The sequence below is a fragment of the Ictidomys tridecemlineatus genome, chromosome 4, assembly GCF_052094955.1.
Source record: "Ictidomys tridecemlineatus isolate mIctTri1 chromosome 4, mIctTri1.hap1, whole genome shotgun sequence".
Lineage (NCBI taxonomy): Eukaryota > Metazoa > Chordata > Mammalia > Rodentia > Sciuridae > Ictidomys > Ictidomys tridecemlineatus.
In genome coordinates this window covers 85,668,142-85,694,685 of record NC_135480.1, presented here as the reverse complement: position 1 = coordinate 85,694,685, position 26,544 = coordinate 85,668,142, and the positions used below count along the sequence as shown (strand labels likewise).

At 34.5% G+C, this 26,544-nt stretch overlaps 1 protein-coding gene and 1 long non-coding RNA gene across 4 annotated transcripts in view; one reads left to right on the top strand and one right to left on the bottom strand.

Annotated features, from left to right (window-relative positions):
* The window catches only part of Cntn5 (contactin 5), a 1,189,809-nt gene that overhangs the window by 7,681 nt on the left and 1,155,584 nt on the right, over positions 1–26,544 (bottom strand). For all 3 annotated transcript variants that reach the window (XM_078046906.1, XM_040285131.2, XM_078046907.1), the window contains 2 exons: positions 6,526–6,712; positions 5,967–6,079 (listed from right to left, as the gene is read on the bottom strand). In XM_078046906.1, the coding sequence (XP_077903032.1) occupies positions 5,967–6,079; positions 6,526–6,712 (300 nt within the window). The remainder of the gene's footprint in view (positions 1–5,966; positions 6,080–6,525; positions 6,713–26,544) is intronic.
* Positions 1–26,544, top strand: part of LOC144377170 (uncharacterized) — a 227,194-nt gene that overhangs the window by 44,557 nt on the left and 156,093 nt on the right. The window lies entirely within an intron of this gene.

Here is a 26,544-nt window from a genome sequence, read left to right as displayed (position 1 = left end):
AATATCCCAAGGGAGATTTAGAAGCTTTGTCTTTAAACTTTGAAAAGAGTGAAGAGAGAACTTAAGCATGTTAACAAATCCTTAAGAATTCAGGAGATGGTTGAAAAGTTAAAATTGTTTTAATTTTTATTTTGATGGTGGTTTGCTTTTTGCTGAACTGATATCAGGATAATAGAGGGTGGCAAAGTTGAAGTTTTTTTTCTTTTTTTTTTTGACATCTGGTCATGGTGCTGTAAACAGGCATGCATGGTAAATTCAACTACAGAGAAGGACACAGTGTTATCCTGTGTTTACATATCACAAAACTAATGGCATAGGTGGATTCAGGTAGCTCATAAGATCATCTGTCTAGTTAGAGTAAAAACTTTATTAGTAAGTTATTATTTTGATGACTTTAGAGCTATTTTACTATATTGTGCTAGTCTAAGTGCTTTTGCCTCTAATAATAGTTCAGTATAATTTTTGGAGGTATAATAGTCAAATAGGAGCAGTTAAGAATGTTTAAATGCATTTTTATTCATTTTCATTGTCTTTATGCATTTTCATAGTTATTGGAATTATAATATGATTGCTTTGCATAATGGAAATAGAAATGGCTTTGTAGTCATACAAGTCTGGATTCAAAACAATTTCCTACAAAATAAAGTGAAACAAAACTAATCTCCTAAACATTCCTGGCTGGATAAATTCCAACAAATTACTAACTTTTCTTGATCTGCATTCACTTGCTGGTAGAAAATGGTGCCATGTAGTTTATGGATTTGTTAGAAGAATGAAATGAGAAGGTGCAAAAATACCTAGCACAGGACCTGGTACATGTAAGCTTAATAAGAAAAAGCTATTCTCAGCCAGGTGTGGTAAAGCACGCCTGTAATCCCAGCAGTTTGGGAGGCTGAGGCAGGAAGATTCCAAGTTCAAAGCCAGCCTCAACAACTTAGCAAGGCCCTGTCTCAAAATAAAAGGAGCTGGGAATATGGCTTAGTGGTCAAGCATCCCTGGGTTCAATCCCCTGGTTCAATATATGTATATATATTCTTATGAAAAATGTGTTAATGTGTTTTGAGTTTGAACTAACTTATATAAGACAATAAACTCTAGAAAAGCAATCTTTTCTTATCCTAAATCTGTCTTTACTCAATCCTTCTGTGTTTTAGTAATATATACTTCCTTTATCTTTTGTGGGTTGAAATTTACTTCAAGGTCTATAGAAGGAAGTGACTTCTCTGGAAGGAGGTGACTTCTCTTGAAAGTGTAACATATTGTATAGTTATAGCTACTGAAATGTTTTTTGGGAAGGATGCCATAGTCTCAATGAAAATGCAAAGTGATAAGTGCATCACCAATCATGTATCCGGCATCTCATGTAGGCAAGCCCATGGCTGTTATACTGGAGATTCATGAAAACAAGATCATGCTTCCTGCCCTCATGGCACTTAACAGTCTAATATTGGAGACAGATGCAATTCAATGAAGTGTGGTATCTACTACAATAGGAAATATGTATGGTGCCAGGGCAGCGCAGAGTGAATTCTTAGATTTGAGGAATCAAGAACACTTTCTGGAGGATGTCTATAACAGTATTTTTAGGTTTAAAAATGACAAATATGTCAGAATTTATGCTTCCAATTTTGACTATAGCACTCTAATGAATTAGAATTTGATTATATACATGAGGCAATTAGAAATCAAATTTATGAGATGGGAAAGTATGTAAATTGGTGAGGATTGGCAGGGGAGTAGCTGTTTTAGAGGACACTGTTATTATGGTTCAATAAATCACAATTTTTATGACAAAGAAAAATGAAGCCAGCAATGCATATCTAATGTTGCTGTAAAATAGAGTTAAAGGAAACCTGGTGGATCAGTTGAGATTTAAGAACAAAAGGTAGAGGCAGCAAAAATAAAATTAGTTAATGGTCAGAAAAGGAGTTTAAAAATCAATTGTGGCTTTTACCAATACATCCACAAAGATGTAGTGCTATGTGTCAATAAGTAGGTATATTAATTGAAAAGTTAAACTAATGGTTAAATTTTGGTGCTTTTAGGGAATCTTGTCTCATTTTAAATTCCTGCCCTCATATAACCACTGAGACTCACTGTAAATTCCTGTCCTAAATATAGAAAAAATGAGAGTAAGAAATATAAGATGTAAGAATTAAGACATGTCAAAAATAATTATTGACAAAAAGGAGGTAAGGGAGACCTTTGAGACTCTGGACATTCACAGATTGGCAGGTATGGTGACAGTTACTTTTCTGCATAGAGAAAATTGTCTAATGTTGACTATTCTCAAATTCTTTAAAGAAACAGAGCTTTGGGTTATTCAAATGGAATATCCTAGAAAAAATTTAATTAGGATTGTAATTCTTAAAGGCATGATCTGTAAGTGGCTCTTCTATATGTCTAAATGGCTGAATGGTAACAATACTGAGAAGAATGCATCAAAAATATAACAGAATAAAACTTTTGTTGGTTATAAGTGCCCCTAAGAAGAAAAGATCCTATTAAGGTCGAGCATCTTGGGAATAGTTGATGAAGACAACTGCTCTTCATAGAGGATGAAGAACCCAAAGCACAGTAGCAACAAGATAAAGTGAAGCAGGGAAAATCAAAACTGCATAAATTCCTCTTTTTTTTTTTTTTTGTTCCAGGGATTGAACTTGGGGGTACTCGACCACTGAGCCACATCCCCAGCCCTATTTTGTATTTTACTTAGAGCCAGGGTCTCACTGAGTTGCTTCAGTGCCTTGCTGTTGCTGAGGCTGGCTTTGAACTCGCGATCCTCCTGCCTCAGCCTCTCAAGTGGCTGGGATTACAGGAGTGCACCACTGTGCCAGACTTTTTTTTTTTAATCAAGCATAATCAACGTACATGGTATAATGAAACTCATGTACCCATGACCCAAATTAAGCTGTTATATATGTCTTTGTAATTTGTGGAAACACAGCAAAGACTGACTTCTATATTTGAAATTGATATAAGATGAAAGAAGCACTGTAAAATACAGGAAATTGGAGGTGGCCATAACTCAGAAGATCTCTAAGGAGATGGAGAAATATAGGAGTGGGCTTCCAAATCCTGTAGTGTGTGAAATACATTGGTGTAAGTGTGCACACATCTCAGGAGGCTACTAGGCCTTCATTTATAAGTTGCATAAGCAACCAAGAACTATGTTGATGGATACTATAATGATTAGAAAATCCTGGACCTGATTACTCTGTTAGCATTGTAAATAGGTAGAAAAAGAGAAGTGCAAAGTGGGTATATATGTTAAGGGATTGTAAGTCTAGGAAAGGATATTTTCTAGCTGCTTACCAGAAAAACTAAAACAAAAATTTTAAAAAACAAATTGTTTATATAGCCTTAGGCCCTTGTCCTCAGTTTTTTTTTTTTTTTTTCCAACTGCTTGTTTCTTTTCTGAAGGGGAAAAAAGTTTCTCTCTATAGGAAAAGGGATATTTACACAAGTGAGAGCATAGCCCTGGGGCATTCAGTATTTATTTTCTTTTTCAGTTGGGCATTAAAATCTGTATGACGAAACAAGGAATAGATAAATTAGCTATTTACTTTATAATCTTGATAAACTTCTTTCATGGTGTTATAAAAAAATACCCTCCATTCCCAAGATCATTAAGAAGAATTTTGAGAGAATTTACTTTAGTTCATAGTTTTGTTATTGGCATTTCTGAAGTAAGGCCACTAACATATTTATAATATGTGCCCAAATCACCAAGGATTGTAGATGTAGACCCTGAATGAATGAAATTACCAAAATACAATCTTCTTAATGCAAGATAATTGGGGGGGGGAGGATACCAAGTTAGTGAAGCTTTTATTTGAAGTTTTTATTCCACTTTCCTAGTCATTTATAAATAATGCATTGATAAAATATTGCAGTTGATCTCAGATTGGGAAATGTAAATAAAATAAAGTGGCACTGGCTAATTGACCAGAAAAAGTCATGAATATGATAAATAAGTTATCAAGTTTTATTCAACCTATTAAATAGGTTATCTTAAGTGGGAATAAATTGTGTTAATATTATATCTTAAGGTCTATGTAAAACGGACATATCTTTTCCAACAATTTTCTGGTTCTTCATAATATTTTACTTACTAATAGAAGCTGTGATATTTTGAAATTATTGCTGTTAATATAGACTACTTAAAACCCCAACAAATCCAGAATCAAGAGCAGTCTCAAGAATATAGCAGTGAGAAATACTGCACTAAGTAATGCTTTATGTTTATCTGAATGGGTTCTATTTTAATGAGATGCCTAAAATCATGATTCCTGCAATTAGCCATATATGTTTTTACCTCGCTGTTTCTGGAATTTTAATTTGCTTTCTAGTTCAGGAGATTGCTTGCCAGTGTCCTAATGATAGTAAGTTGGTTTCTGAATGGTGTGTCAACATTTCTGAAAACACTACTACTCCTAATCATTGAAAGTTATATTTGCTTTAGAGGGCAAATTATGAGAACATGGTCTTTTGGAAAGATTTAGGTAAGAGAGTGCTACAGGAAAGACCCCCAAAAGGGGTTGTTTACTGTTATGGTTTAGATATGATGTGGCCCCCAAAATTCATGTGTATGACAATGAAAGAATGTTCAGAGGTGAAATGATTAGATTATGTGAAGTGTAACTATTAATCCATTGACACGGATTAACTAGGTGGTAACTGTAGGCAGGTAGCGTGTAGCAGGAGGAGGTATATCACTTGAGTTGTGCCTTTGGGGTTTGTATTTGTGCCTGATGAGTAGAGCTTTCTCTCTGCTTCCTTGTTGCCTGGTTCCCACGTTCTAAGCTGCTTTCCTCCACCCAACCCTTCTGCTATGATGTTCTTATATCTAGAGACCAAATGTGGACTAAACCTCTGAAACTGTGAACCAAAATAGACATTTTTCTCCTTTACTGTTCTCCTCAGATCGTTTGGTCACAGCAACACAAAAGCTAACTAAAACACCCACCCATTACCAAAAGCTCAAATTCAATATTCCTGAGGATTAGAGACAGATTTCAGTATGTGTGTGAGTTTGAGTGTGAGAGAGTTTTATCATATATACTAATTATGGTAAGAAATGCTGCAGGTTGTGTCTTAAAATATTAAGGAGAACTCCTTATCAAAACAATGTATTTCCCATTTATAACTTCAGTTTTTAAGTATCAGAGTTTTGGCACTTCATACATAAAACACATTGTGTGACCATCTCTGATAGCAGAAAACACACCAATAATAATAATGCTTCTCAGTCTACATATTGTTATTAAAGTATTTTCAAATCTACAAATAATATTCAACTAATAATTTTGTATGGAGTTTAAGATAAAAAACTGAAGCTGATTTTTCTGGAACAAGATTTTGAAATTAAGCAAATTCAATGTAAAGACCTCATGTATTTAAAAATCAAGGTTGTTTTTTTAAAAAACAAGCTGAGTAGATGTCTTCCTATTTCAGATCTCTGGTTGGCATTTGGCAGGATAAGTGTGAGAAGTGTCTTGGAGCTTGCCGTCGTCTCTCTCCATGGACTCTTTCCTATCTAGCATGCTGGCCCTAGCATTTCTTTCTTGTGTTTCTTTGTTAATAGTAAGTCTTTTTATTCAGTCTAAGACGTCCAGTCTTTGCCATCTGCCAGGAGTTTGTGTGTGGGAAGATGTGCCAGGATCCTCTGCCTGGCACCATGTGTCATGGAGCTATTCATACTGAATGATTCTCACACTGAAGTCAGACTGTTGTTGCATTTCCTACTCCTTCCCTTCCTGTACCTTGTGCAGTGTGGGTACTGAGTGTGACTGCCTTGGCCTCCTCCATCTGTAGGCAGGTGCCTCATTCTAAGATCTAGACAGAAAATGACTTAGAGAATACAAAAGGCTTATCAGTGGGCCTTTTATGCCTTGTTAATGGTCTGTCTTCACGAGAATGATTTTTAGGATGAATGTGTATGCCAGGAATGGAGAAACACTCACCTTATAACCCATGACTTCTGATTCATTGGCTAAAGGTCTGACCGGCTCCCAGCCCAGAGACACCTGAGAGCCTTGCTGCTCCCACCGGAGGTTGCTAGGTGCTTGACTGGGGGCTGCAAAATAAGCGAAAGTGAACTGACAAGGATTCTTAAATATGTGTCTTCATTTAAATCCTCTCAAGTATTTGAGTCTTTTCACGTGTTTAGTAGTTGGCCAGCCCCCTAGGCTTCCCTCCAGCTGGAGTCAGATAAGGAGGGTTTTGCTCTAGGAGTGTCATTTTAATAGCTCCTCCACTGAGCTTTTGAACTTGAATCCTTTTATCTGCCTTTGGTGTCAGAATCGCTTAGCCTTGTTTCACAGGAAGATAACCTTTATCTACTGTGAATGCAAAAATTTCTGAGCTAGTTTTGGAATTCAGATCTAAGCACTGAAGCAAGACTATGAATCACCCCTCCCCACCCGCCTTTGACTCTGCTTATTATGTACCTCACATGGCTTTCAGAAACATGAAAATGTGTTTCCTTTTTGTCTGAAACAAACAAAAGCCCAGGTCACTTACGGGATTTCTTGGTGGTTGCACTCACTTCACTGCTAGGTGGCCCGTATCCAGCTCCATTGTAAGCCCGCACTGTGAAGTGATATAAGGTATTTCCTTCTAATCCTGTCAGGATGATAAATGACTCATTCCCCCTAGTTTTGACTGTTTCTGCTGCATCTTCTTGTTCCATGTCTTTCCAGTAACCAACCTGTCAAGAAATTATCAAATGACAAATTAATTTTGAAGTTTGCCTTGAGATCATGATTGCTTGAATATTTAGAAATTTTTTTTCTGGATGTTGCCTGCAGCCACCCCGGGGAAAGAAATCATCCCTGTATGACCCAATTATCAGGACTTACTAATGAGACCAAAATTGCATCCCTGGCCTGATTTGTATGTTTGAATCGCCACTACCAAAGCTGCATTCGGCAAAGCAACAAAGGATGAGACCTCACAGCCCTGGCCCAGTGGTGTGAAAGAGATAGAAATGCACTGTGATATTACTGAAGACTCATTCAAAGAAATTGCAGAAGTGCTTTTCCTTTCACAGGCTATCAGAACAATTTACTGTGTTTCAAAACCAGGAAACCTTGCATGAATTAGGTGAGAAAATAGGTATGAACAATATTTCCTTTTGGGCTTTACATAAAGGTGAATCTCACAAGCTGTATTAGTTCAGTGCAGAGAAGATGAAAGAATACCCACAATATCTTGGAGTAAATCAAGTGTAGATAAATAGTATTATTGGGCTATGGAAGAATGACAGAATGAAACAGCTTTATATTGAAGCGTGGATTGTGCATTGGGATCATCTTTCCCTGTTTTGAGTTCATGGTGGATAGTCTCATATCTTTGTTTCCCTGTGAAGCTAAGGCTTAACTCTGCTCAAACACTAGAATTTCTCCCTGCCTCAATTCATGGAAGATTAATCCTCCTAACACCCTGCACTGTACCCATTTCATCTGCCTTCAAGGGCCTTGTCTACTGTGATGTCTAGAAAGCCAAACATTTTCCAGATTTGTTTTCAGCTACGGTTTCTGGTATACAATGTGAATAGTGAGGAATTTGAATTGGAAGATGCACTGAAGCATGTGTAGGATTGCCACTTCCATTTGTGACCATAGGAAGTCACTATGGGCTTTGATCTCAAGAATGAACACTGGGAAGAGAGGACTAAAGGGGGCACCTTGAATGCAATTGACCAAATTTATTGTTATATTATGTGCATGTATGAGAATTTAAACATATTTTTATTTTGTATAATTATAATGCACAATAGAAATACATAAAATAAATTTTAAAAGAATGAACATTTGGATTGCTATGACTTTTTAAAATTTTATTGGTGTATAATGATTACACATAATGGATCCATTGTGACATACTGATATACGCACATAATTTGGTCACTTTCATTCCCTAGTCCCTCCCTTTGCCCTTTCCTACTCCCTTCCTCTGGTCTCCTGTCTCTACTTAACTGATCTCTCTTCTAATTGTATGAGATTTCCCCACCTTCACTTTTTTTCCTTTTATTCTCTCCAACCTTCACATTTTGAAAGAAAACATACTCATCCTTGACTTTGATTCTATCTTATGTTACTTAATGTGATGCTCTAAATTTTCATATATGTTCCTGCAAATGACATAGTTACATTCTTCTTTGTGGCTGAATAAAACTCCAGTGTGTGTGTGTGTGTGTGTGTGTGTGTGTGTGTGTGTGTGTGTGTGTATCTTCTTATCCATTTATTGACTGATGGACACCTAGGCTGGTTCCACAGTTTTTCTTTTGTGAAGTGTGCTGCTACAAACATGGGTGTGAATGTGCCACTGTACTATGCTGGTCTTTAATTCTTTTTGATAAATGAGTAGCAGTGATCCTCATGACATGCTTGCCAGCAATTAGTACTTGTATTCTTGAAGCTTGTTATCTGATTTGAGTGAGATAAAATCTCAGTGTAGTTTTGATTTGCATTTCCCTGATTACTAATGATGATGAACATTTTTTCATATACTTGTTCCTTTGTATTTCTTCTTTTGAGAAGTGCCTGTTCAGTTCATTTGTCCATTTATTGATTGGGTTACTTGGGTTTTTTTTTTTTTTTAGTGTTAAGTTTTTTGAGTTCTTTATATATGTTTCTAGATATTAATCTTATCAGAAGAGTAGTTGGCACAGATTTTTCCCATTCTGTAGGTTCTCTCTTCATGTTTTTAATTATTTCATTTGCTGTGCAGAAGCTTTTTAATTTGCTGCCATCTCTTATTAACTCTTGCTTCTATTACCTGAACTTTAAGAGTTCTATTGAACTCCTAAATAAGTTTCAGGCACTTATTTGTTGGATTATTGACCCTGTATTTTCTTCTATAAGTTGAGGTGTTTCTCGTCTCATACCTGGTCTTAGGTACATCTTGATCTGACTTTGTTCATGTTGAGAGATGGGAATCTAACTGTGTTAGTCTACATAAGGGCAACAAGTTTTTCCAGCTCCATCTTTTTTGTAAAGAGACTAACTTCAATGTACATTTCTAGCATCTTTGTCAAAGTTCAGATGACCGTACTTGTGTGGTTTTGTCTATTTTCTATTCTGGTCTCTGTATGTATTTTTATGCCACTACTATACTATTTTTTATTATTATAATGTTGCAATTTAATTGAAAATCAGGTATTTGGATACCTCCAGCATTGCTCTTTTTGCTTAGAATTGCTTTGGATATTCTCAGTATTTTATTCTTTTTTATGAATTTTAGGATTTTTTTCTAGTTCTGTGAAGAATGTCATTTTATCACAATATTTCAAAGTACCCAACCAATCTAGGTGCTGTCCTAAGGCAAAGTGAAAGAGAAATGAGGAGAGAACAAAGAAGTTACAAATTTCATCTGAAGCTTTATGAAATGAAGACTGTTATCTGTTGGTCATATTTTTCTTATATTATTTCATATATATTTATAAGTATGAAAAGACCTTATTCTCATGTTTTACACAGAGCGTGTTATCGCTAAGCGACTTTCTACTACAGTTTATTAGAGGAGGAACAAACTTTCACCCAGAGATTGGACGGATTGACAGATGGAACTTTCTTTGGGCTTCCTGTTATGGGAGAGGGCAGATTGCATTTTAATCTGTGAAAGTTATAATTGCATTATGTTTTTATGCAATATCATTGATACAAGTTGATAGTTTTGGGGAGCTGATGAATAGGGAAAATAGTGCATATGGATATTAAGTGACTGAATGGATAATGTATAGTACAGTTCAACTGTTCAACATCCATTTCACCCTAATTCTAGTGTGTGTATTATCCTGATGAAGATGGAATACTAAAATTCATATTTCTATGGCTACCTTGCAATTAGAGTCTGGATGTGTTTAGATTCAGTCAGTCAGATGCAGGTGCATGAAATTTGAAAGTTAGAAGTGAGATGAAGGTGAACCTTTGCCTTTTTTTTTTTTTTTTTTTTTTGCAGGGGCGGGGGGGAAGCCCAATAATGGAGGCATTTGGGCTTCCTTGCAGTAGCATTAATGCATGTCTCATTGCTTACCTATTGACCTTATGAGAGTCAAGAGGCAGCTCACAGGGCAGCCATTTTGCTGGTGTAAATCATAGTAGACATAGTGGGATGCTGGAAGTGGCAAGAATAAAATCCCTTGGGATGAGGATGGTTTCCTCAGTGTGGCGCCATCTTGATCATGGTGGCCTCCTAACCAAGACAGTGGCATATGCTTCTGGAGCTGGTGGTTTCTTGATTTTAGAAGACTTCAGTCTCACCTCTAAGGGCTTAGTTCTATTGCTTGGCTTTGAGGGTTATTCTTGAAAGACTACCATGAATTCTGTTGACTTCACACTCTCAGTAATTTTGTAAGTCAATTATGCCTGTCATAAAACACTCATGCTAAAAGCTAGTTAAAATAAATCAGTTCTTCACAATTAAACCCTCCCTAATATACCTATGGATCTTTGATTTATATATAACAAAGACTAATAAAATGATCAAATTCTATTTCTTAGCCCCATCTTCCCACTGAATTGAATGAACATAGTTCAGTGACTGAAGTTTGAAAATTTCTTTTTACAAATGAGAAAACTTGTTATATGTACAAAATGAGACTAGATTCTTGTCACTCACTCTGCACAAAAATTGACTAGAAATGAATCAAGGATTTTCAAAATAGAAACTATGCAACTCCTAGAAGAATAGATAGTCAACACTCCAGCATATATGCACAGGCAGTGACTTTCTTAATAGGATCCCTAAAGCTCATGAAATAATACATGGGATGGCATAAAATTAAAAAGCTTCTATATAGCAAAGGAAATAATTGAGATTGTGAAGAAAGAACCTACATAATGAGAGAGAAATCTTTGCTAGCCATTCTTCTGATAGAGGATTATATTATATTAAATCCAAAATATAAAGAACTCAAACTTAACACCATAAAACCAAATAACCCAATTAACAAATGGGCAAATAAACTAAAAAATACTTCTCAAAAGAAGAGTTGTAGCCAACAAATATATGAAAAAAATCTTCAACATCATGAGCAATTAGGGAAATGGTAATCAAATCTACACTGACTGATCTCACTCCAGTCAGAATAGCAGCCATGAAGAATACAAATAATAAATGCTGGAAAGTATGTGAATAAAAAAGAACAGTCTGACACTGTTTGTGGGGTTGTTAATTAGCAACTACAATAGAAATCAGTATTGAAGTTCCTCAAAAAACTAGGCATGGAACAACCATATGACCCAGCTATGCCACCCCTTAGTAGATTTCCAAAAGATCTAAAATCAACATACTATAAGGCATGCAGCCACATCAATATTTATAGCAGTACAATTCATAATGGCCAAATTATGAAACCAGACCAGGTGTCCATTAATGGATGAATGGTAAATAAAATGCATATATACAGAATGGAGTTTTATTCCATATAAAGAATAAAATTGTTATTTGCTGGAAAATATATGGAACTCAAGAACATTATGTTAAGTGAAATTGGCCAATCTCAAAAGTCAGGCATGTTTTCTGTCATATTGAAGCTAGAGAGGAAAAAGAAAAGAGTGTGGTGGGGGAATCTCATGAAAATTGAAGAGCGTCAGTTGAGTAGAGGAAAGGGATCAGGGGAGGGAAAATGAGAAATACTGGAGAATCATATTGGCTAAACTGTATTGCCATATTGTGTGTATTTATGAATATATAACAAATATCACCATTATGTACAACTATAATGCACCAATAAAAATATGGAAAAACTTGATTTTTTTTTTGTTCATGACAGTAGAGTATATTTTGACATATGAGTATAACTTTCCATTCTTGTGGTTGTACATTATGTGGAGTTACTCAGGTCATGTATTCATATATGAACATAGGAAGGTTATGTCCAATTCATTCTACTATATTGCCTAATCGCATCCCCCTCCTTTCCCAGGTTCCTCTTTGTCTAATTCAGTGAACTTCTATTCCTTCCTCCCTCCCTTGCTCATTGTGTTAGCATCTGCAATATCAGACAAGATAGCTGGAGTTCGGGGTACCATGGCCTTAGACAGTATCTACGTATCAGAAAGAACATTTGGTCTTTGGTTTTCTGGGATTGGCTCATATCACTTAACACGATAGTCTCTAGTACATCCATTTACAAGCAAATGCCATAATTTCATTCTTTATGGCTAAGGAATATTCCACTCTGTATATATACCACATTTTCTTTATCTGTTCATCTGTTGAAGGGCACCTAGGCTGGTTCCACAGTTTGGCTATTGTGAGTTGTGGTGCTATAAACATCCATGTTGCTGAGTCTCTGTAGTATACTGATTCTAAGTCCTTTGGGTATAAACTGAGGAGTGGGTTAATTGAACCAAATAGTGATTTCATTCTTTCTAATGAATTTCCATATTGCTTTCCAGAGTGGTTGCACCAATTTGCAGTCCCACCAGCAATGTAAGAGAGAACAACTTTTTAAAGCTTAAAGCTGCTAATATTGTCTTTTATGTGTTGTTGGCCCATTATTTCCAGTTCCAAAACCTAGCTTATCTTACTTGGTCTCTGAGAATATTTTTAACTAAAAAAAAAAAAAAAAGAAAAAAAGTCAGTTATTTTCAAACTGCAAAATTGGCTTAGAAATCATTGATGAGCAAATGTGTATTTTTCCTTTCCAGTGATATATCTGATTTCATGTTCTGTTTCAATTTTCTTTAACCAGTTATTTTAAATACAATTAAATATATATTCTGAGGGAGCTGAGCACAGGTAAAGAAACTACCGATTTTGACACAAATATAGACTTCAGTAAAAATTCTGGACTTCTAAGTCAGGTGTGGTGGTGCACTCATGTAATCCCAGCAATTTGGGAGGCTCGGGCAAGGAGTTCAAAGCCAGCCTCAGCAACTTAGTGAGGCTCTAAGCAGCTCAGCAAGAGCCTATCTCTGAATAAAATACAAAAAGTGATGAGGTGGGCTTTAGTGATTAAGAGCCCCTGGGTTCAATTTCCAGTACCCTGACCCCCAAATTCTGGACTTCTAAATATTGAATGTTTAATGTTCCGATTAACCATCACAAAATTAACCTTCCCATGAAAAATACAAAATGTTTCTTAAGTAACTCATTGGAAGATAATTATATGTGCACCAAATGACACCAGAAGTACCAGAATTCGTTTATTATTTCCTTTTTTATTACATATAATATTAAAAAAATACAGAATGAAATAGTTGTTTATTCACACCTTTCTACCATGTGGGAGAGAATCAAAATATGGAGTTTAACATAGTGCATCTTTACTGATTCTTAAGCTGAAATTGCAGTTAAGAGTATTAAAAATCATGTAACCAAAGTTGAAACTTTCATTTCATTTCTTTCCTCAGATATTTTATCTACTCATGAAATTTGTACTCTGTGAAATCACTTGCAATGAATGCAGTTAAAACCATTAAAAGATATAAATATTTAAAATTGGAAGCATACACAGCCTGTTTTATTACCCTAGCATAATTGTTTTCCTTTTTTTGTAGTATCCATTTCTTTATTATTATGTTTGATGTATTTACGATCCTACTATAACTGATTTAATGTCATATTTCATTCTCTAACATTATGGTTACACATAAATATTTTCCAATTTTTAGAATAATATTCTATAATATGTCTATGTAACATATATTATATAACCATTGTCCTATTATAGAACATTTGGGTAGCTTTCAATTTTTGCTTGGTTAATTAAAATATTGCTATGGATATCTTCATGTACTTCATTTTCCCCATAGTAGCTTAATTTCCTAAAATAGGACCCACAAAGGATTACATGGGTTACAAAGTTATGAAAAATTTTCATGCAAAAGTTCCACACTGTTTTTTTTCTTTTTCTGTTTGTAGTGAGAATTTTAAGAGTATATTTTATGGAGACTTTACACTATAAAAATAAATTAATTTGAACATTTTTAACTCTTTAAAATCCTGTAGAACAATAATCACCAAAGAACACATATTTTACGTATTTTATATCCCATTTTTATGAAAAGGTTAAGTCGGTATCCTTGTCTTCTGAGTTTACTACACAAACAATTATTTTTGAAGTATTACTACTTGTTAGAATTGACATATGGGCAACTATGTACCATGAACCTGTGCTGACCATTAAGACGTTATCATCCAAATTTATTAAACATTTTACAGAATGAACAGCAAGACTTCAAGATTTATCCTACAAAAATAACAGTATGATGAGAATTTCAAAGAGTATGACTGAAATATAAGCTGACTTCTTTTTGTTTTATCTAAAAGAAAATACTTGGTAGGAATATTGAAGAGCTACCTAATCCTTTTTAGATTAAAATATTTTAACATATGTCTAAATAAAAAGTTAACAAATATATCTGATAAATATATTTATAACAAAGACGTTAACTTCATTTAGCCTGAGTAATGACTATAATTTGATTTTTTTTGGTATAAAAGACAATGCTAAAATCTCTAAAATAAAATTACTAGATTAGAAATGTCTTGTCTTAGCTCCCATTTTTGCCACTTGATGAAAACACATTCTCTGGTTATTGCAATTTTTTTCTTCCCCTTACGTTGTCATCTAAACTACTACTAGCTCAGAGATTAAAATTATGAAGTTTGAGAATATTGTGAAAGAAGATCTAGTGGACTAGCTTCTGTTGTTGACCTCAGGTTTTTTGTTTGTTTTTTGGGTGCTGAGGATCTAACCCAGGACCTTATGCGTGCTAGGCAAGTGCTCTACCAACTGAACTATATTCCTAGTCCTTGACCTCAGTTCTTGATAAGGTAGGAGATTCTGCCCAGGAATTCACCTTAGAAGTCTAAGGTGAATTTGAGGCAAGTATTGGAATCAAAGAATATAAAAATGAATTTCACCTAATTTTTTCATTTCATTAAAACCACATTCTCTTCCTGTATTGATATCAATTATGCATCTCTTACAAATCAAATCTATGACACCATATTAAAGAGAGCATAGAAAGTTTTACATGATTTGTTTTTTCGGATGGCCTAATATCTTCCCCAGAAATGAAAAAAAGAAAAGGTATCATTGTAGCTTTTCTCAAATCTTTTCTTAGAAAAAGAAGGGGGAAAAAAAGCTTCTTTCAAATCTTAGAAGTAAAAAAAGTGCATCTTCCAGTTGTCAGTAATCTCATTTATGTAAGCGGAAAATATGTTCTTTACAAATTCATGTGTGACAAAGATGACAGAATAGGAACACTGACTATGGAGTTATTAATTTTATTCAAGGTGACAATTAGGTCTTATAACTTTCCTGGTAATCCATAAAAAATATAAACAGGTATTATTTTTAGGTAGAGGGGTTCTTTGACTAAGTAGAAATTATTGAAAATCACAATGAAAGTAAATAATAGTTTACCTGAAAAATAAGTTTATAATCTTTGAAAAGATCTATATTTACAAGATCTTTTTTTAAGATGAGATGGAAATATTAAGACATCATAGCAATGTTGGTCCACAGCAAAGACTCAAATAGTTTGTACAAACTTTCATTTCCAACAAAAATGAATAAATGCAAGAAATTCATCATTCTGTTGTAAGCTCTAGGAAGATCAAGGATTTGAAGCCAGAAGGTCCATATTCAAATCTTACTTTTGATATTTGTAATAATAACTGGACATTTACTTCACCAGTGAATCTCTATATCCTTAGTTTGTAAAACAGGTAAATCAGTACTTACCTTTTGTTTTATGAATCATTTTTTAAAACAGCTTTCCTAGTTTTACTCAACTACTGAGCTGTTCTTTTTTTCTGATATTTTAATATCTCTGATTTGTATTTGTAAGTATGTTTTCTTTTTTATCCTTTGTTTTTAAATCTGATTTTTTGATTTTTAAATGTGTTTTTAAATCTGATTTTCTGATTTTTGTTACTTCCAAATTATTTTTATTTAAAATTGGTATATAATTTTATTAGTGCTGGACAATAAATATGAATTTTTGTCATCCAATACCTTTAAGAGTATAGATTTGAACTTAAATCTATATAACGGCTCTTCTCAGTGGATATTTTTTTCCAAAGTTGGTTTTTTTCAGGATAATAATTATTTTAACTGTGTAGAGAATATGTTTCACTCTCTGTGTGATAATTCTAATTTTCTGCTATTAAACACTGTAGAATCATTTTGATTTTTACACCTATGAAAGTAACTTTTTTTAAAATCAGAGTTTATAGATTTTTAAATAATCAAAATGTATATTGAAGTGTAAAATTTCACCCGGACCTGAGTTTTTGGAAGTTACAAATTCAGCTGCTGGTTCAAAATTATTTTTCAAATATGTATTACTTGCCAAACACTTAGTCCTCAGTTGCCTGCAGGCAAACGATGAGTCAAAGTAGATGTGGTCCCCATGTTCCTTAGAGCTTACAATCTCCTTTAGGGCACTAGCCACAGAACAAAAACTATATAAACAAATGTGTAAGTGTGGTTTTGACAGACTTTGTGGAAAGCTGAATACTGTCAGAGATCTGCCATGGAGGACTGGACCCAGTAGGGCGGGGATGGCCAAGGGAGTCTGCTAGTGTAGAGACGGTTGAGTAGGAGCTAAGCAGTCAACCAGGGAGGGAAGGGGCAGGAAAGGTGTGTGCAGTGTGGAGAGAGGAGCTCAGGGCCCACAAAGGCCTGATAAATGTCCAGTTAGGCTGATAAAGGGTGGGAGTTAGTGTGGCAACACCTGATGCTAGAGATGAAGAGTGCAGCTAGGTCTTGTACTTGGCTATGTGAAGGTGTTAGGATTAATAACAAATATGTCCTAACAGCAAGTGTAACACACTGAAGGCTTTTAAGCAGGGATAAAAGTGGGAGAGCACATGTGATCAGATTTGTGTTTTGAAAAGATACATGCAGCAATAAAACTTTTGTATGTTTTAAAATACTCAAACCAGGTCATTCCTTCACTATTAGGCTAGACTTCCTAGGGTACTGAGAATAAACTCCAACATCCTCCCAGTCCTCCCCGTGGCTTGCAAGGTTCTGCCTATTATAACCTCTATATCCTGTTTCCACCTCATCTTAAATCTCATCTCACTTTGTCCACCACCTTCCAGGAACAGAGGGCTAAGTACTCAACCTCCTGCTGGGTTTAGAGCCTGGGAGCCTTTCATACTGGCCCAGAAAGCTCCCCTCTCAGCTGCCTCCTCTCTTCCTGGAGGTTTCAGTTCAACCGAAAACCACCCCTCCCTTTGTCTGTCTCTTTTATTAATATTATTACTTATAATTATCACTATACATAATTATTATCATTTATCTGTTTAATCATTTGCTTTGTGATGGATACATAGAAGCACTTAACAATCTGCCTTAGTGAGTAAATAATGATGTCATGAAGAACAGATTGGGAAGGGGCCAGAATGCATATAGGAGACAATGCTGGAGTACAGGCTAGAAATGAGGACAGCCTGGAGTTGGGTTACAGTGGTGGACCTGGAGAGGTGTATGGGGTCAAGAAATATTTACAGAAATTAACACTTTGGAGGATTATGGAGATGATAAATGCGGGACATTTAAGATTTTTGTATTTGCTGAAATGCTGTGGAATGTCTCTGTGTTCATAACATAGGCATTTTGGGGTTGCATTATTTTGAGATTTTTATTTACTTTAATTGTTTTTTAGTGCTTTGCTCCATATATTCTGTCTCTTCTGCAGATACCTATTGTTTATAGACGAAAATTCTTTTGTCCTTCATATCTGTCATCTTCTATCTCTTTTTAAAATATATTTTCCTTATTCATTGATTTTGCATTTTGGGATAATTTCTCACATTTGTACTCTGAAGCACTGGTTTAAATATTTAGCAGTAAGAAGTTTGCATCTTGCAGCTTCCAATGAATATTTTATTTTAGTGACTTTGGTTTTGATTTTATTACATTTTCTTCATATTCCGAACTGCTCTTTAAATATAGAAGAACTATTCTTGTTTATCTCATGGAGATCTAGAACTGTATATTTAAAATTTTTCTTTGATTTAAACAAGACAAACTTTTATAGGGAAAGGAATTAATACTTAGTCTTACCATTTGTTTCTTTGCTTCAAAGATTTTTCTTCTAATAACCCTTAGATTTTACCCAAATGAATTTTAAGTGGATATGTGTTCTAAAAGGGAATCAAAGGTTTATTTGAATGGGGAGACTTGCATTTCTACACTATTTTTCCTGTACTGGTCCATGCTGTGCAGTAGATGCCAGATTATTGGTTGTTATGGTAAAACTCCACTGATATTCTCCAGAAAACACACAAAAAAAAACCCCAACCCAGGCCTGAGCTGAGAGACAGAGCTTCATGAGCCTGGGTGTAGTTTGTTTCATTGAAGAAAAGATGAAGGAGGAGGAGGCCAGAGGCTATTTCATTGCTTGCTTGCACCTAGAAAATGGGATTTTGAGGCTGGGTCATTGCACAAAGATGAAAGGAAAGAAAAACCAGAAAACACTGTAATAATTTTGTTTCATACCACTCACTGTGATTGCAGTGAGGATTGTCTCTCTCCTCAGGGTTTCATGGGTACTTTAAGGGGAATCGAGGAAAGCTGATTTTCTATGCTTCCAAACGGAGGGTTAGAAGGCAGACATATCACTGCTAGTGTACTTTCTCTACTGATTTCTCAGCTTCAGATGCATTTTAAAATACTATAACCGTCTTCCTATGAATTCTTAAATTACCCTTTACATTTCTCTTTCCTTATTCAACATGATCAGCATGTCCTTTTACTGAGAGTTTCCAAATCCTATACATGGGGAGCACATTTCCCATGGAAGATGAATTTGTTTTGGTTGGTAAAGTTCCAACCTGCCTCAATTTAGCCCATCTCCAGATTCCTAATCTAACACTAGGTATAGTTATTAAATTGGCTATTCATAATCAATACCCTGAGATATGTCAGCAGTCAATGTTATTAGATTGCATGCATATTAGTCGTTTTGTTCCCAGAAATAATGTTATCGAAAAGGACACAATTTAATGAATCAAACAAGATAAATAAACAATGTTTAAACTTTTGAATATTTATGCAGCAACTCAATAGTGATTAGAGCATATAAGGTGAAGAAGTTTAAAATGCAGAAGAAACACAATAATAGATATTACTTACTGAATAAATTTGCATTTTTTTTCTGATGTTACCTAAAAAGACAAAAAGTACTAAAGAAGACTGGGTATAAATATAACCTTGTATAAATATGGGTATAAATATGAATTTGTTCTTAATACCTGTAGTTTAGTATAGGATGTTTACAAATGTTAGTTTCCATCTCCTCTTCACCTTCTTTGCTCAAATATTTGAAAAACACTTTGGGAATGTAGCTCAGTGGCAATTGCTTACTAGAATGCATGAGAAGACCTGGGCTTAATTGCCAGGAACACACACTCATACACACACACACACACACACACACACACACACACACACACACAAGCACTTTGAATAGAGAGAATTCTGGGAGAATTTTATTACAGCTAATGTACTTGAGTGTTTTGTGAGCTGACCTATAAACCCAGTAATCTCAATGCATCTTAATTAAATGAAAGAATAAAGGTTTTTGATCTGAAAGTGAATACTCAAGTATAAAATTTTGATCTGAAAAAAATTGTGTTTAATTGTATTATGTTATATTCCCTACAATATGCTCAGAATGGAGAGTTTTGGAGATGTATGTTCTTAATTATATTAGAAAAGAATAAAAACTCAAAATCAGTAATAAGTTCATATAATGTTTGAAAAAGAACAGTACCTTTTAAACCCAAATAAAGTAGAAAACAGGGTATAATGATAGGAGCACCACTTAATGAATTAGGAAAGCAAACATAAAGAAAATGAATAAAATCAAAGTTAATTATTTGCAGAGACTTAAAATTTTGTAAATGTCTTTTGATTAAAGGAGGCAGGGGGAAGGGGAAGAGCAGAGGAGAAAGGAGAAGGAAGGCTAAATGAACTTTTTGTTTTTTGGGGGGAGGGTACTGGCGATTAAACTCAGGGCCACTCAACCACTGAGCCACATCCCAAGCCCTGTTTTGAATTTTTATTTAAAGACAGGGGCTCACTGAGTTGCTTAGTGCCTTGCTTTTGCTGAGGCTGGCTTTGAACTTTCAATCCTCCTGCCTCAGCCTCTTGAGCTTGCCTTTTAGAATAAAGTCTCAATCATTTAGTAATTGTTATTCTTATATTGACAAGTCTATGTTTTTATGTTTTCTTTTTCTTAATGTGCTCTAGCACTTTATAAAAGTTCTGTTTCCTGGTATATTGAGCTAGTCTAGATCTGAATCTGTCAACACTTACTGAGTCAGTACTTCTATGTCATAAATGAATTGTCAGGTGCTTACAATATAAAACTAGCCTAGGTGTGCACCACCATGCCTGGCAAACAAATTCTTGATACAAAGAAAGTAATATCACAAATCCTAGAGATTTAAGATAATGAGAGAAATCTGGATGAGAAGAGTGCTTGTACAAATTCTGTCCCAGATGAGAACTATAAAATCTCAAACGTTCACAGGCAGAGAGAAGCTGGAGCAGAGTGTACCCCTGAAATACTGAAGTGCAACAGGCAAGAAGTGTGACTTTGTGGCTTTCTGGTTTGAGGACTCCTCCAAGCCCTCTGGTTATGGTAGAGAAAGTCTGCAGCCTTATCAGCTGGAGTAGCAAAGGAAGCTTAGTGCAAAAAGAGCAGCTGGAGACTAAGAGCAAAATCCAAGAAGAGAGAGAACTGCAGAAATGATAAGACCCTAAATGTGAGTTTAAGCCCTGTTTAAATCCTTGGCAGAGTGATAATTATGCTTGCCCAGGGAGAAACACTGGGTCACCTAGTAAATAATGTAGGCAGAGACTTAGAATCCTTAAAGACAGAATCACATTAGGTGTGATTTTTGAATTTCCTGCTTCAAAAAGTGAGTGCTTTCTCCAGGTGACAATTTTTAAAAGTTCTTATTTTAGAGATGGTTTAAATTGAATTATGTTTGGTGAAACAATGGTTGAGATTTGCTTCAAAATAATACAGGAGGATTAAGTAGAATTATGCATAAAACAATTATTCATTAGTTCATATTTGCTGAAGGTGAGTGCTGAGTGTATAAAAATTCATTGTGCTATTGTGCATATTTTGCATATTTAAAATATTTCATAATACAAAGTTAAAGTAATCTAAATTAAAAACAAAACAGCTCTGATAGTACCAAAAATAACAGGTAAATCTGAGTTGCAAAACTTATATTGACAAAGAACAAAGAATACTTGAAAAACAAAGTTATATTATGATCATGCATTAGAAACTTAATATTCTGAAGTGGATAATTCTCCAGAAATTGCATTGTGGTCAGTGCTATTCATGACAGACTGAATCTGGAAACATCCTCAATGTACATCAATGGTAGGATGATAAATTGTGAGATACTCATATAACATAATTTAACAGACAGTGTAAACTACAGCTGTATGCAATAATAGACAAATTTAAAAATTTTTAAAAAATTCTATGTAATTTCAAAAACCATCACAACCAATCAATGTTTATATTAGAAATAACAATTTTTTTGGGGGGGAGAGCTGAGAATAAAGATAACTAACTGAGACACAAGTGTGTTTCAGTTTTAGTAATGTTCTGCTTCATGACATTAATTGTATTTACTGTGTATTAACTCATTCATCAGTTCATTTATGATCTGTGCACTTTCCTTTCTGTATATAAAAAGAAAGCTTGCCTTTTAGAAAATAAAGTCTCAATCATTTAGTGATTATTATCCTTATATTGACAAGTCTATGTTTTTATGTTTCCTTTTTTTTACTGTGCTCCAGTACTTTATAAAAGTTCTGTTTCCTGGTATATTGAGCTAGTCTAGATCTGTATCTGTCAACACTTACTGAATTAGTACTTCTAAGCCATAAATGAATTGTCAGGTGCTTACAATATAAAACTAGCCTTCAAGAGGAAGAATTTATTACAACTTAATGATTTTCAAGTTGGGTATTCCAAGAAAAAAAATAAGCATTTGTAAAAGAAAATTAAATGATGTCTACATCTGTTATTTATTTTGGTAGGGAAGATATATGAGTCCAAATGTGCATAATGTAAGAGAAAGACTATAGATGGACTTTTGAATAGCTTATGGATGGTTGGGATCAGGGATGAAAAAATACCTTGTAAAATGTGGTGAAGTGAATTCACATATCTATGTTGAAGACTGAAAAAATGAGGAATACTTCTGCATATGAAAAAAAATGCATCATATTTTTAGTTCATTTTATGGTAAAACAATATAATCATGCAAAAATTTTAGTATTTTTTAAATAAAATGATTTATGTAAAATTTTGATAGAAAAAATTTAGTGTTTTGAATTATAGAATTTTCTTTATGAAGACATGCATCTAGAAGTAAAACAAAAGCACAATTAACTGAGTACTTAATGGCTCTCTGAAAGAACCCTACAGAGTTGCCTTTGGAAAGAACCCAGAGAAGGAACAAATTTAGCACCAGAAATATTGTTTCTTTAATTTATTTTTTGATTTGCTGATCTTTGAAAAAATAAGTTAGTTTTACTATCAAAGTAAATCAAGGGACTCTAATGTTCAAGACAAAAAAGCCATTTGATTTAAATCAGTCCACAGAATTTCAGAAAAAAAAAAACAGAGAATTGGCATTGTATTTTTTCTTACTGTTTAGTTTTTTAAATTCTTTTTTTTATATAGTCATAATAAAAAGCAAAGTGAATCTATAAAACAGCTGCTACCCACATACCATATGGAAAAAAAATTCTTTGTTTTAGCCTTTTGGTAACTGGCTTTATATCAGCTTCTTTTTCCCTTTAACTTACATCTGAAATTCCATTTTCACCCACACACGTTTTCTCCTTTCCTCACTATAAAAATTAAACACCATCCACCTAGCATGCTCTATGGTCAGTCAACACTGAGGTCCATTTGTTTTTGTCTTTTGCCATGATGATTAGCATCAGATCCTAGAAAGAGTAGCAATCTTGTCCCTTCTCCCCTTAAGGACATCTCCACCACCACTTATTTTATAAAACAAGATACAATTTGTGCCTTTTCAGCATGATCAATAAGTAGACATGTTTAGTGACATGTCTACAAGGACTTCGAAGTTGCATATCCTCCAGAAGATTTAAAATGAACACATGTAAGTCTTACACATAGTCCAAGGAAAGGAGTTGCTAAGGTGAGGATGGTGGCTTTTAGTGACAATCCTAAAATGGAATAAATTGGTTTGTCTTTCCTTTTCTTTCAATAATAAACACTAGAAGTTCAGAAATAAAACTATTACACTGAATACTTGTCCCTGTGCTACAAAACAAAAACAAAAACCCGTAGTTACTTGCTGTTAAAATGATTTCAGCTGTTAGAGAATTATTATCTGTCTTTTTGTATTTCTAACACAGAAGGCCGAATAAATATAGACATCATAAACCAGGCAATCATGTGGGACTCTGTTCCACAGGTAGAATATACAACACAGTATTTTAAAATATATCCACTGAAGTTTTCCTTTTTTTAAAATTTATCAAATAAAACTATTTTTACTGATTACATAGGCAAATTGAGAGCATGTTAGGGACAGAAGTATATGCTAATGTAAACACAGAAACTTTAAACCCATATAGGTCACAGGCATGAGTTCATTCTCAAGAATATTTCTTGAAGATGCTAAAGAATCCTGGGGCAATTATGGATCCGAGGATAGTACTGTTCCAATGTTTTTCTTTTTTGTTTACATTAATTTTCTATAAATATCCCTCAATATTAGACTGAACTTTTTGAGGTCAAGGACGAGATCCTATAAATTTGATTATTTCCAGCATAGTACTTATACTAAATGAATGCTTGATGAATGAAGAGATGAAAATAGGAATCATATAATATTCCATTATCAATTTCTTTCTTCTTTCTGTTCTGGGAAAATCGGATAAAAGATGATGAGATTTGGCATTATCTTTTACTGTCTTGCCAAAATGGCATCTGCTCTGAATTTGTATGCTCATAAAAATCCTGGTATGCTCTGAAAAGCTTGAAGAACTCTGCTCTAGAATTCAGGGATTATCATTCACAGGACACTTTAGTACTGGTGGGTTCATAAATTCAAGACAGAACCTAATAATTCACTTGTAGGAACACTGACAGAGAAGGCAATCCAGATGGGATAGTCATGGTTATTCATGAATTAAAGTTGTTCCATAAATACAGCCCATTTCCAACTTTCAATCATGCTGTGTATCATAAGCTAGAAATTTCACATATCTCAGTGCTAATGTTTTCTACGTTCAGTCTCTGCAATCACGAAATCTCAAGCCACTTTTAAGTATCTGAAATTCTCAAATGGGTTGTTCTAAGAGAATGCTGACAAAAGTGATCAAATATTTGTAAAATATGGTTAGTTCAATATGATGTCCAAATTTGGGATTTAAAAAAAAAATTCTATTTTTCTATTTCTGAGGTAGTACTATCCTGGTAGAAATAAGTCTTAAAAGCTTGTTGAAAAACAGTTTTTTATTTCCCTTCCTCCCTCCCTTCCTAGTGGAGTTCTTTCCCAGCCTAATGGTGACATTGAGAAATATCCATGGTTTGATTCATGCAGAGTGGGAAGGGATGATACCACTAAAATGTTCTAAAGTCCCTTACTATTAAAGATGTTATCTGGCAGAGGGGTCACCATTCTTTACCTTTTTGCATAACTGTTATTACCATCTTAATTGCTGTGACCACTGTATTTGAGCAATTAGTCAATTTAATAACACAAGCCAGTGACTATTTGATTTGAATTAATTGGTTGATGTATTTGAAAGTTTTGAGTTTGTTGCAAATGAAAATTAATTTAAGTTAAAATGCTTTGTCTGTTATTTCTTATATCAAGTTATAGTGGGAGCTTCCTTGTGTAGGCAAAAATGCCTTATGGAGGTAGAATATTGGCAGATGGTATCAGGGGAACCCTTCAATGAAGTCCTTATTGCTGGCCTTTTGGGCTACATCAGGGAAAAGAATGATAAGCCCAAACCATCAGCAAAAGGGGACACCTGGAGTTAGGATCAAGACTGCAGTATAAGATTAAAACAAAAATATACACCCAAGAAAAATAGGAATAGACTCTCCTTTGCTAGACTGTGGACTTTATAAGGAAAGGAAGTTGTTTGATTTGTTTTAGCCTTATCACTGTGCCAAAATGTAGTGGGCACTCATTAAATATTGGTTGAGTAAATAAATAAAAAATGAACTTTAATGAAACATATATAAAGCCTGATCAGGATTATATGAAAGCAAAATCTGACTAACAACCCAGGTTCATAATCAGTTAGGTTGTAACCAAATTCTGGAGCATCTGTAGCCAGAGTCAGAACTGGGGAGGGAGAAGACAATAATGGGGACTTGGGTGGGGGAGATGAGGAGGGGATATCAGAGATTCAGGGCTTATTTCACTTGATGACATAAATTATATCTCTGATCCTTGCTAAGTAGCTTTCCCCAATTAGTGGGAAAAAAATTGAAAGTTTTCAGAATCAAGTCACAAAGCCTCAAGTTTGTTAAATAAAATACACTGAGGTACTATCACTGGTTAATACCACACTATGTACTCCAGAGACAGTCAATATCAGAATACATATGAATTTCTGGACAGGAAACATTCTAGAAAGAAATACATCTGTGCATATAACTTCTAAAATGATTTCTTATTTCTCATTTACCTCTCCTGTTATGCTGGGTACATAAAGGGAAATTTCCCATATAAGTTTCTTTTCAACTATTTTTTAAATCTGAGGCTAAAGTAGTTTTCTGCAGTGGTTGGTTAGACTCACTTTATAATCTTCGGAGCAAAAACATATTCAGATGTGCAGTTTTCTTTAACCATTTTTGACAGCAGGATTGGAGAGTTGAAATTCTTATGAATATCAAAATACCTATATCTTGAGAAGAGACCTAGATAATTTCACAGCAAGTAATGTTGGGATGGCAGAGAGCTCTGAATTGAGGTCTCCTCAGACTATTTCATCATTAGTGACATTATTAAGGCTATTAAATGTCAACACCTTAAATAGCTAAATTTACAACATAAGGGTTATGGATTATTTGTTTGATTATGGAATATTTCTTAGGAATACTCAAAACTTCTAAACCCAATTTGCACTTTTCTGCCTTTATCTCACTTGATCTCTTAGCAGCTTTAAGCATAGTGGAATATTTTCTTTCCTTTGGTCAGCTCTTTTACTTTTTATTTTTTATTCATACCTGGTTTTCCGTCTACCAGACTGAGCTCTCCTTATTGATTCCTCCTCTTTAGCTAAACTTCTAAATGCTGAGTGCACAGCCCTCCTTACTGTCCTCCTCCTCTCTTGAAAATTTGTCTTTAGGTGCTTTTATTTAATAGCATGGCTTTAAATGGCACCTCTGTCTTTAGCCCTGATCTCTCGATTAAACTTCAGACTCAGATATCCTACTGTGTACTTGACATCCTTAGGTTGCTGATAGGTGTCTCACATTTAATCTGGCCAAAACAGAACTCTTGATTTCCCATCTTCAAATCTGT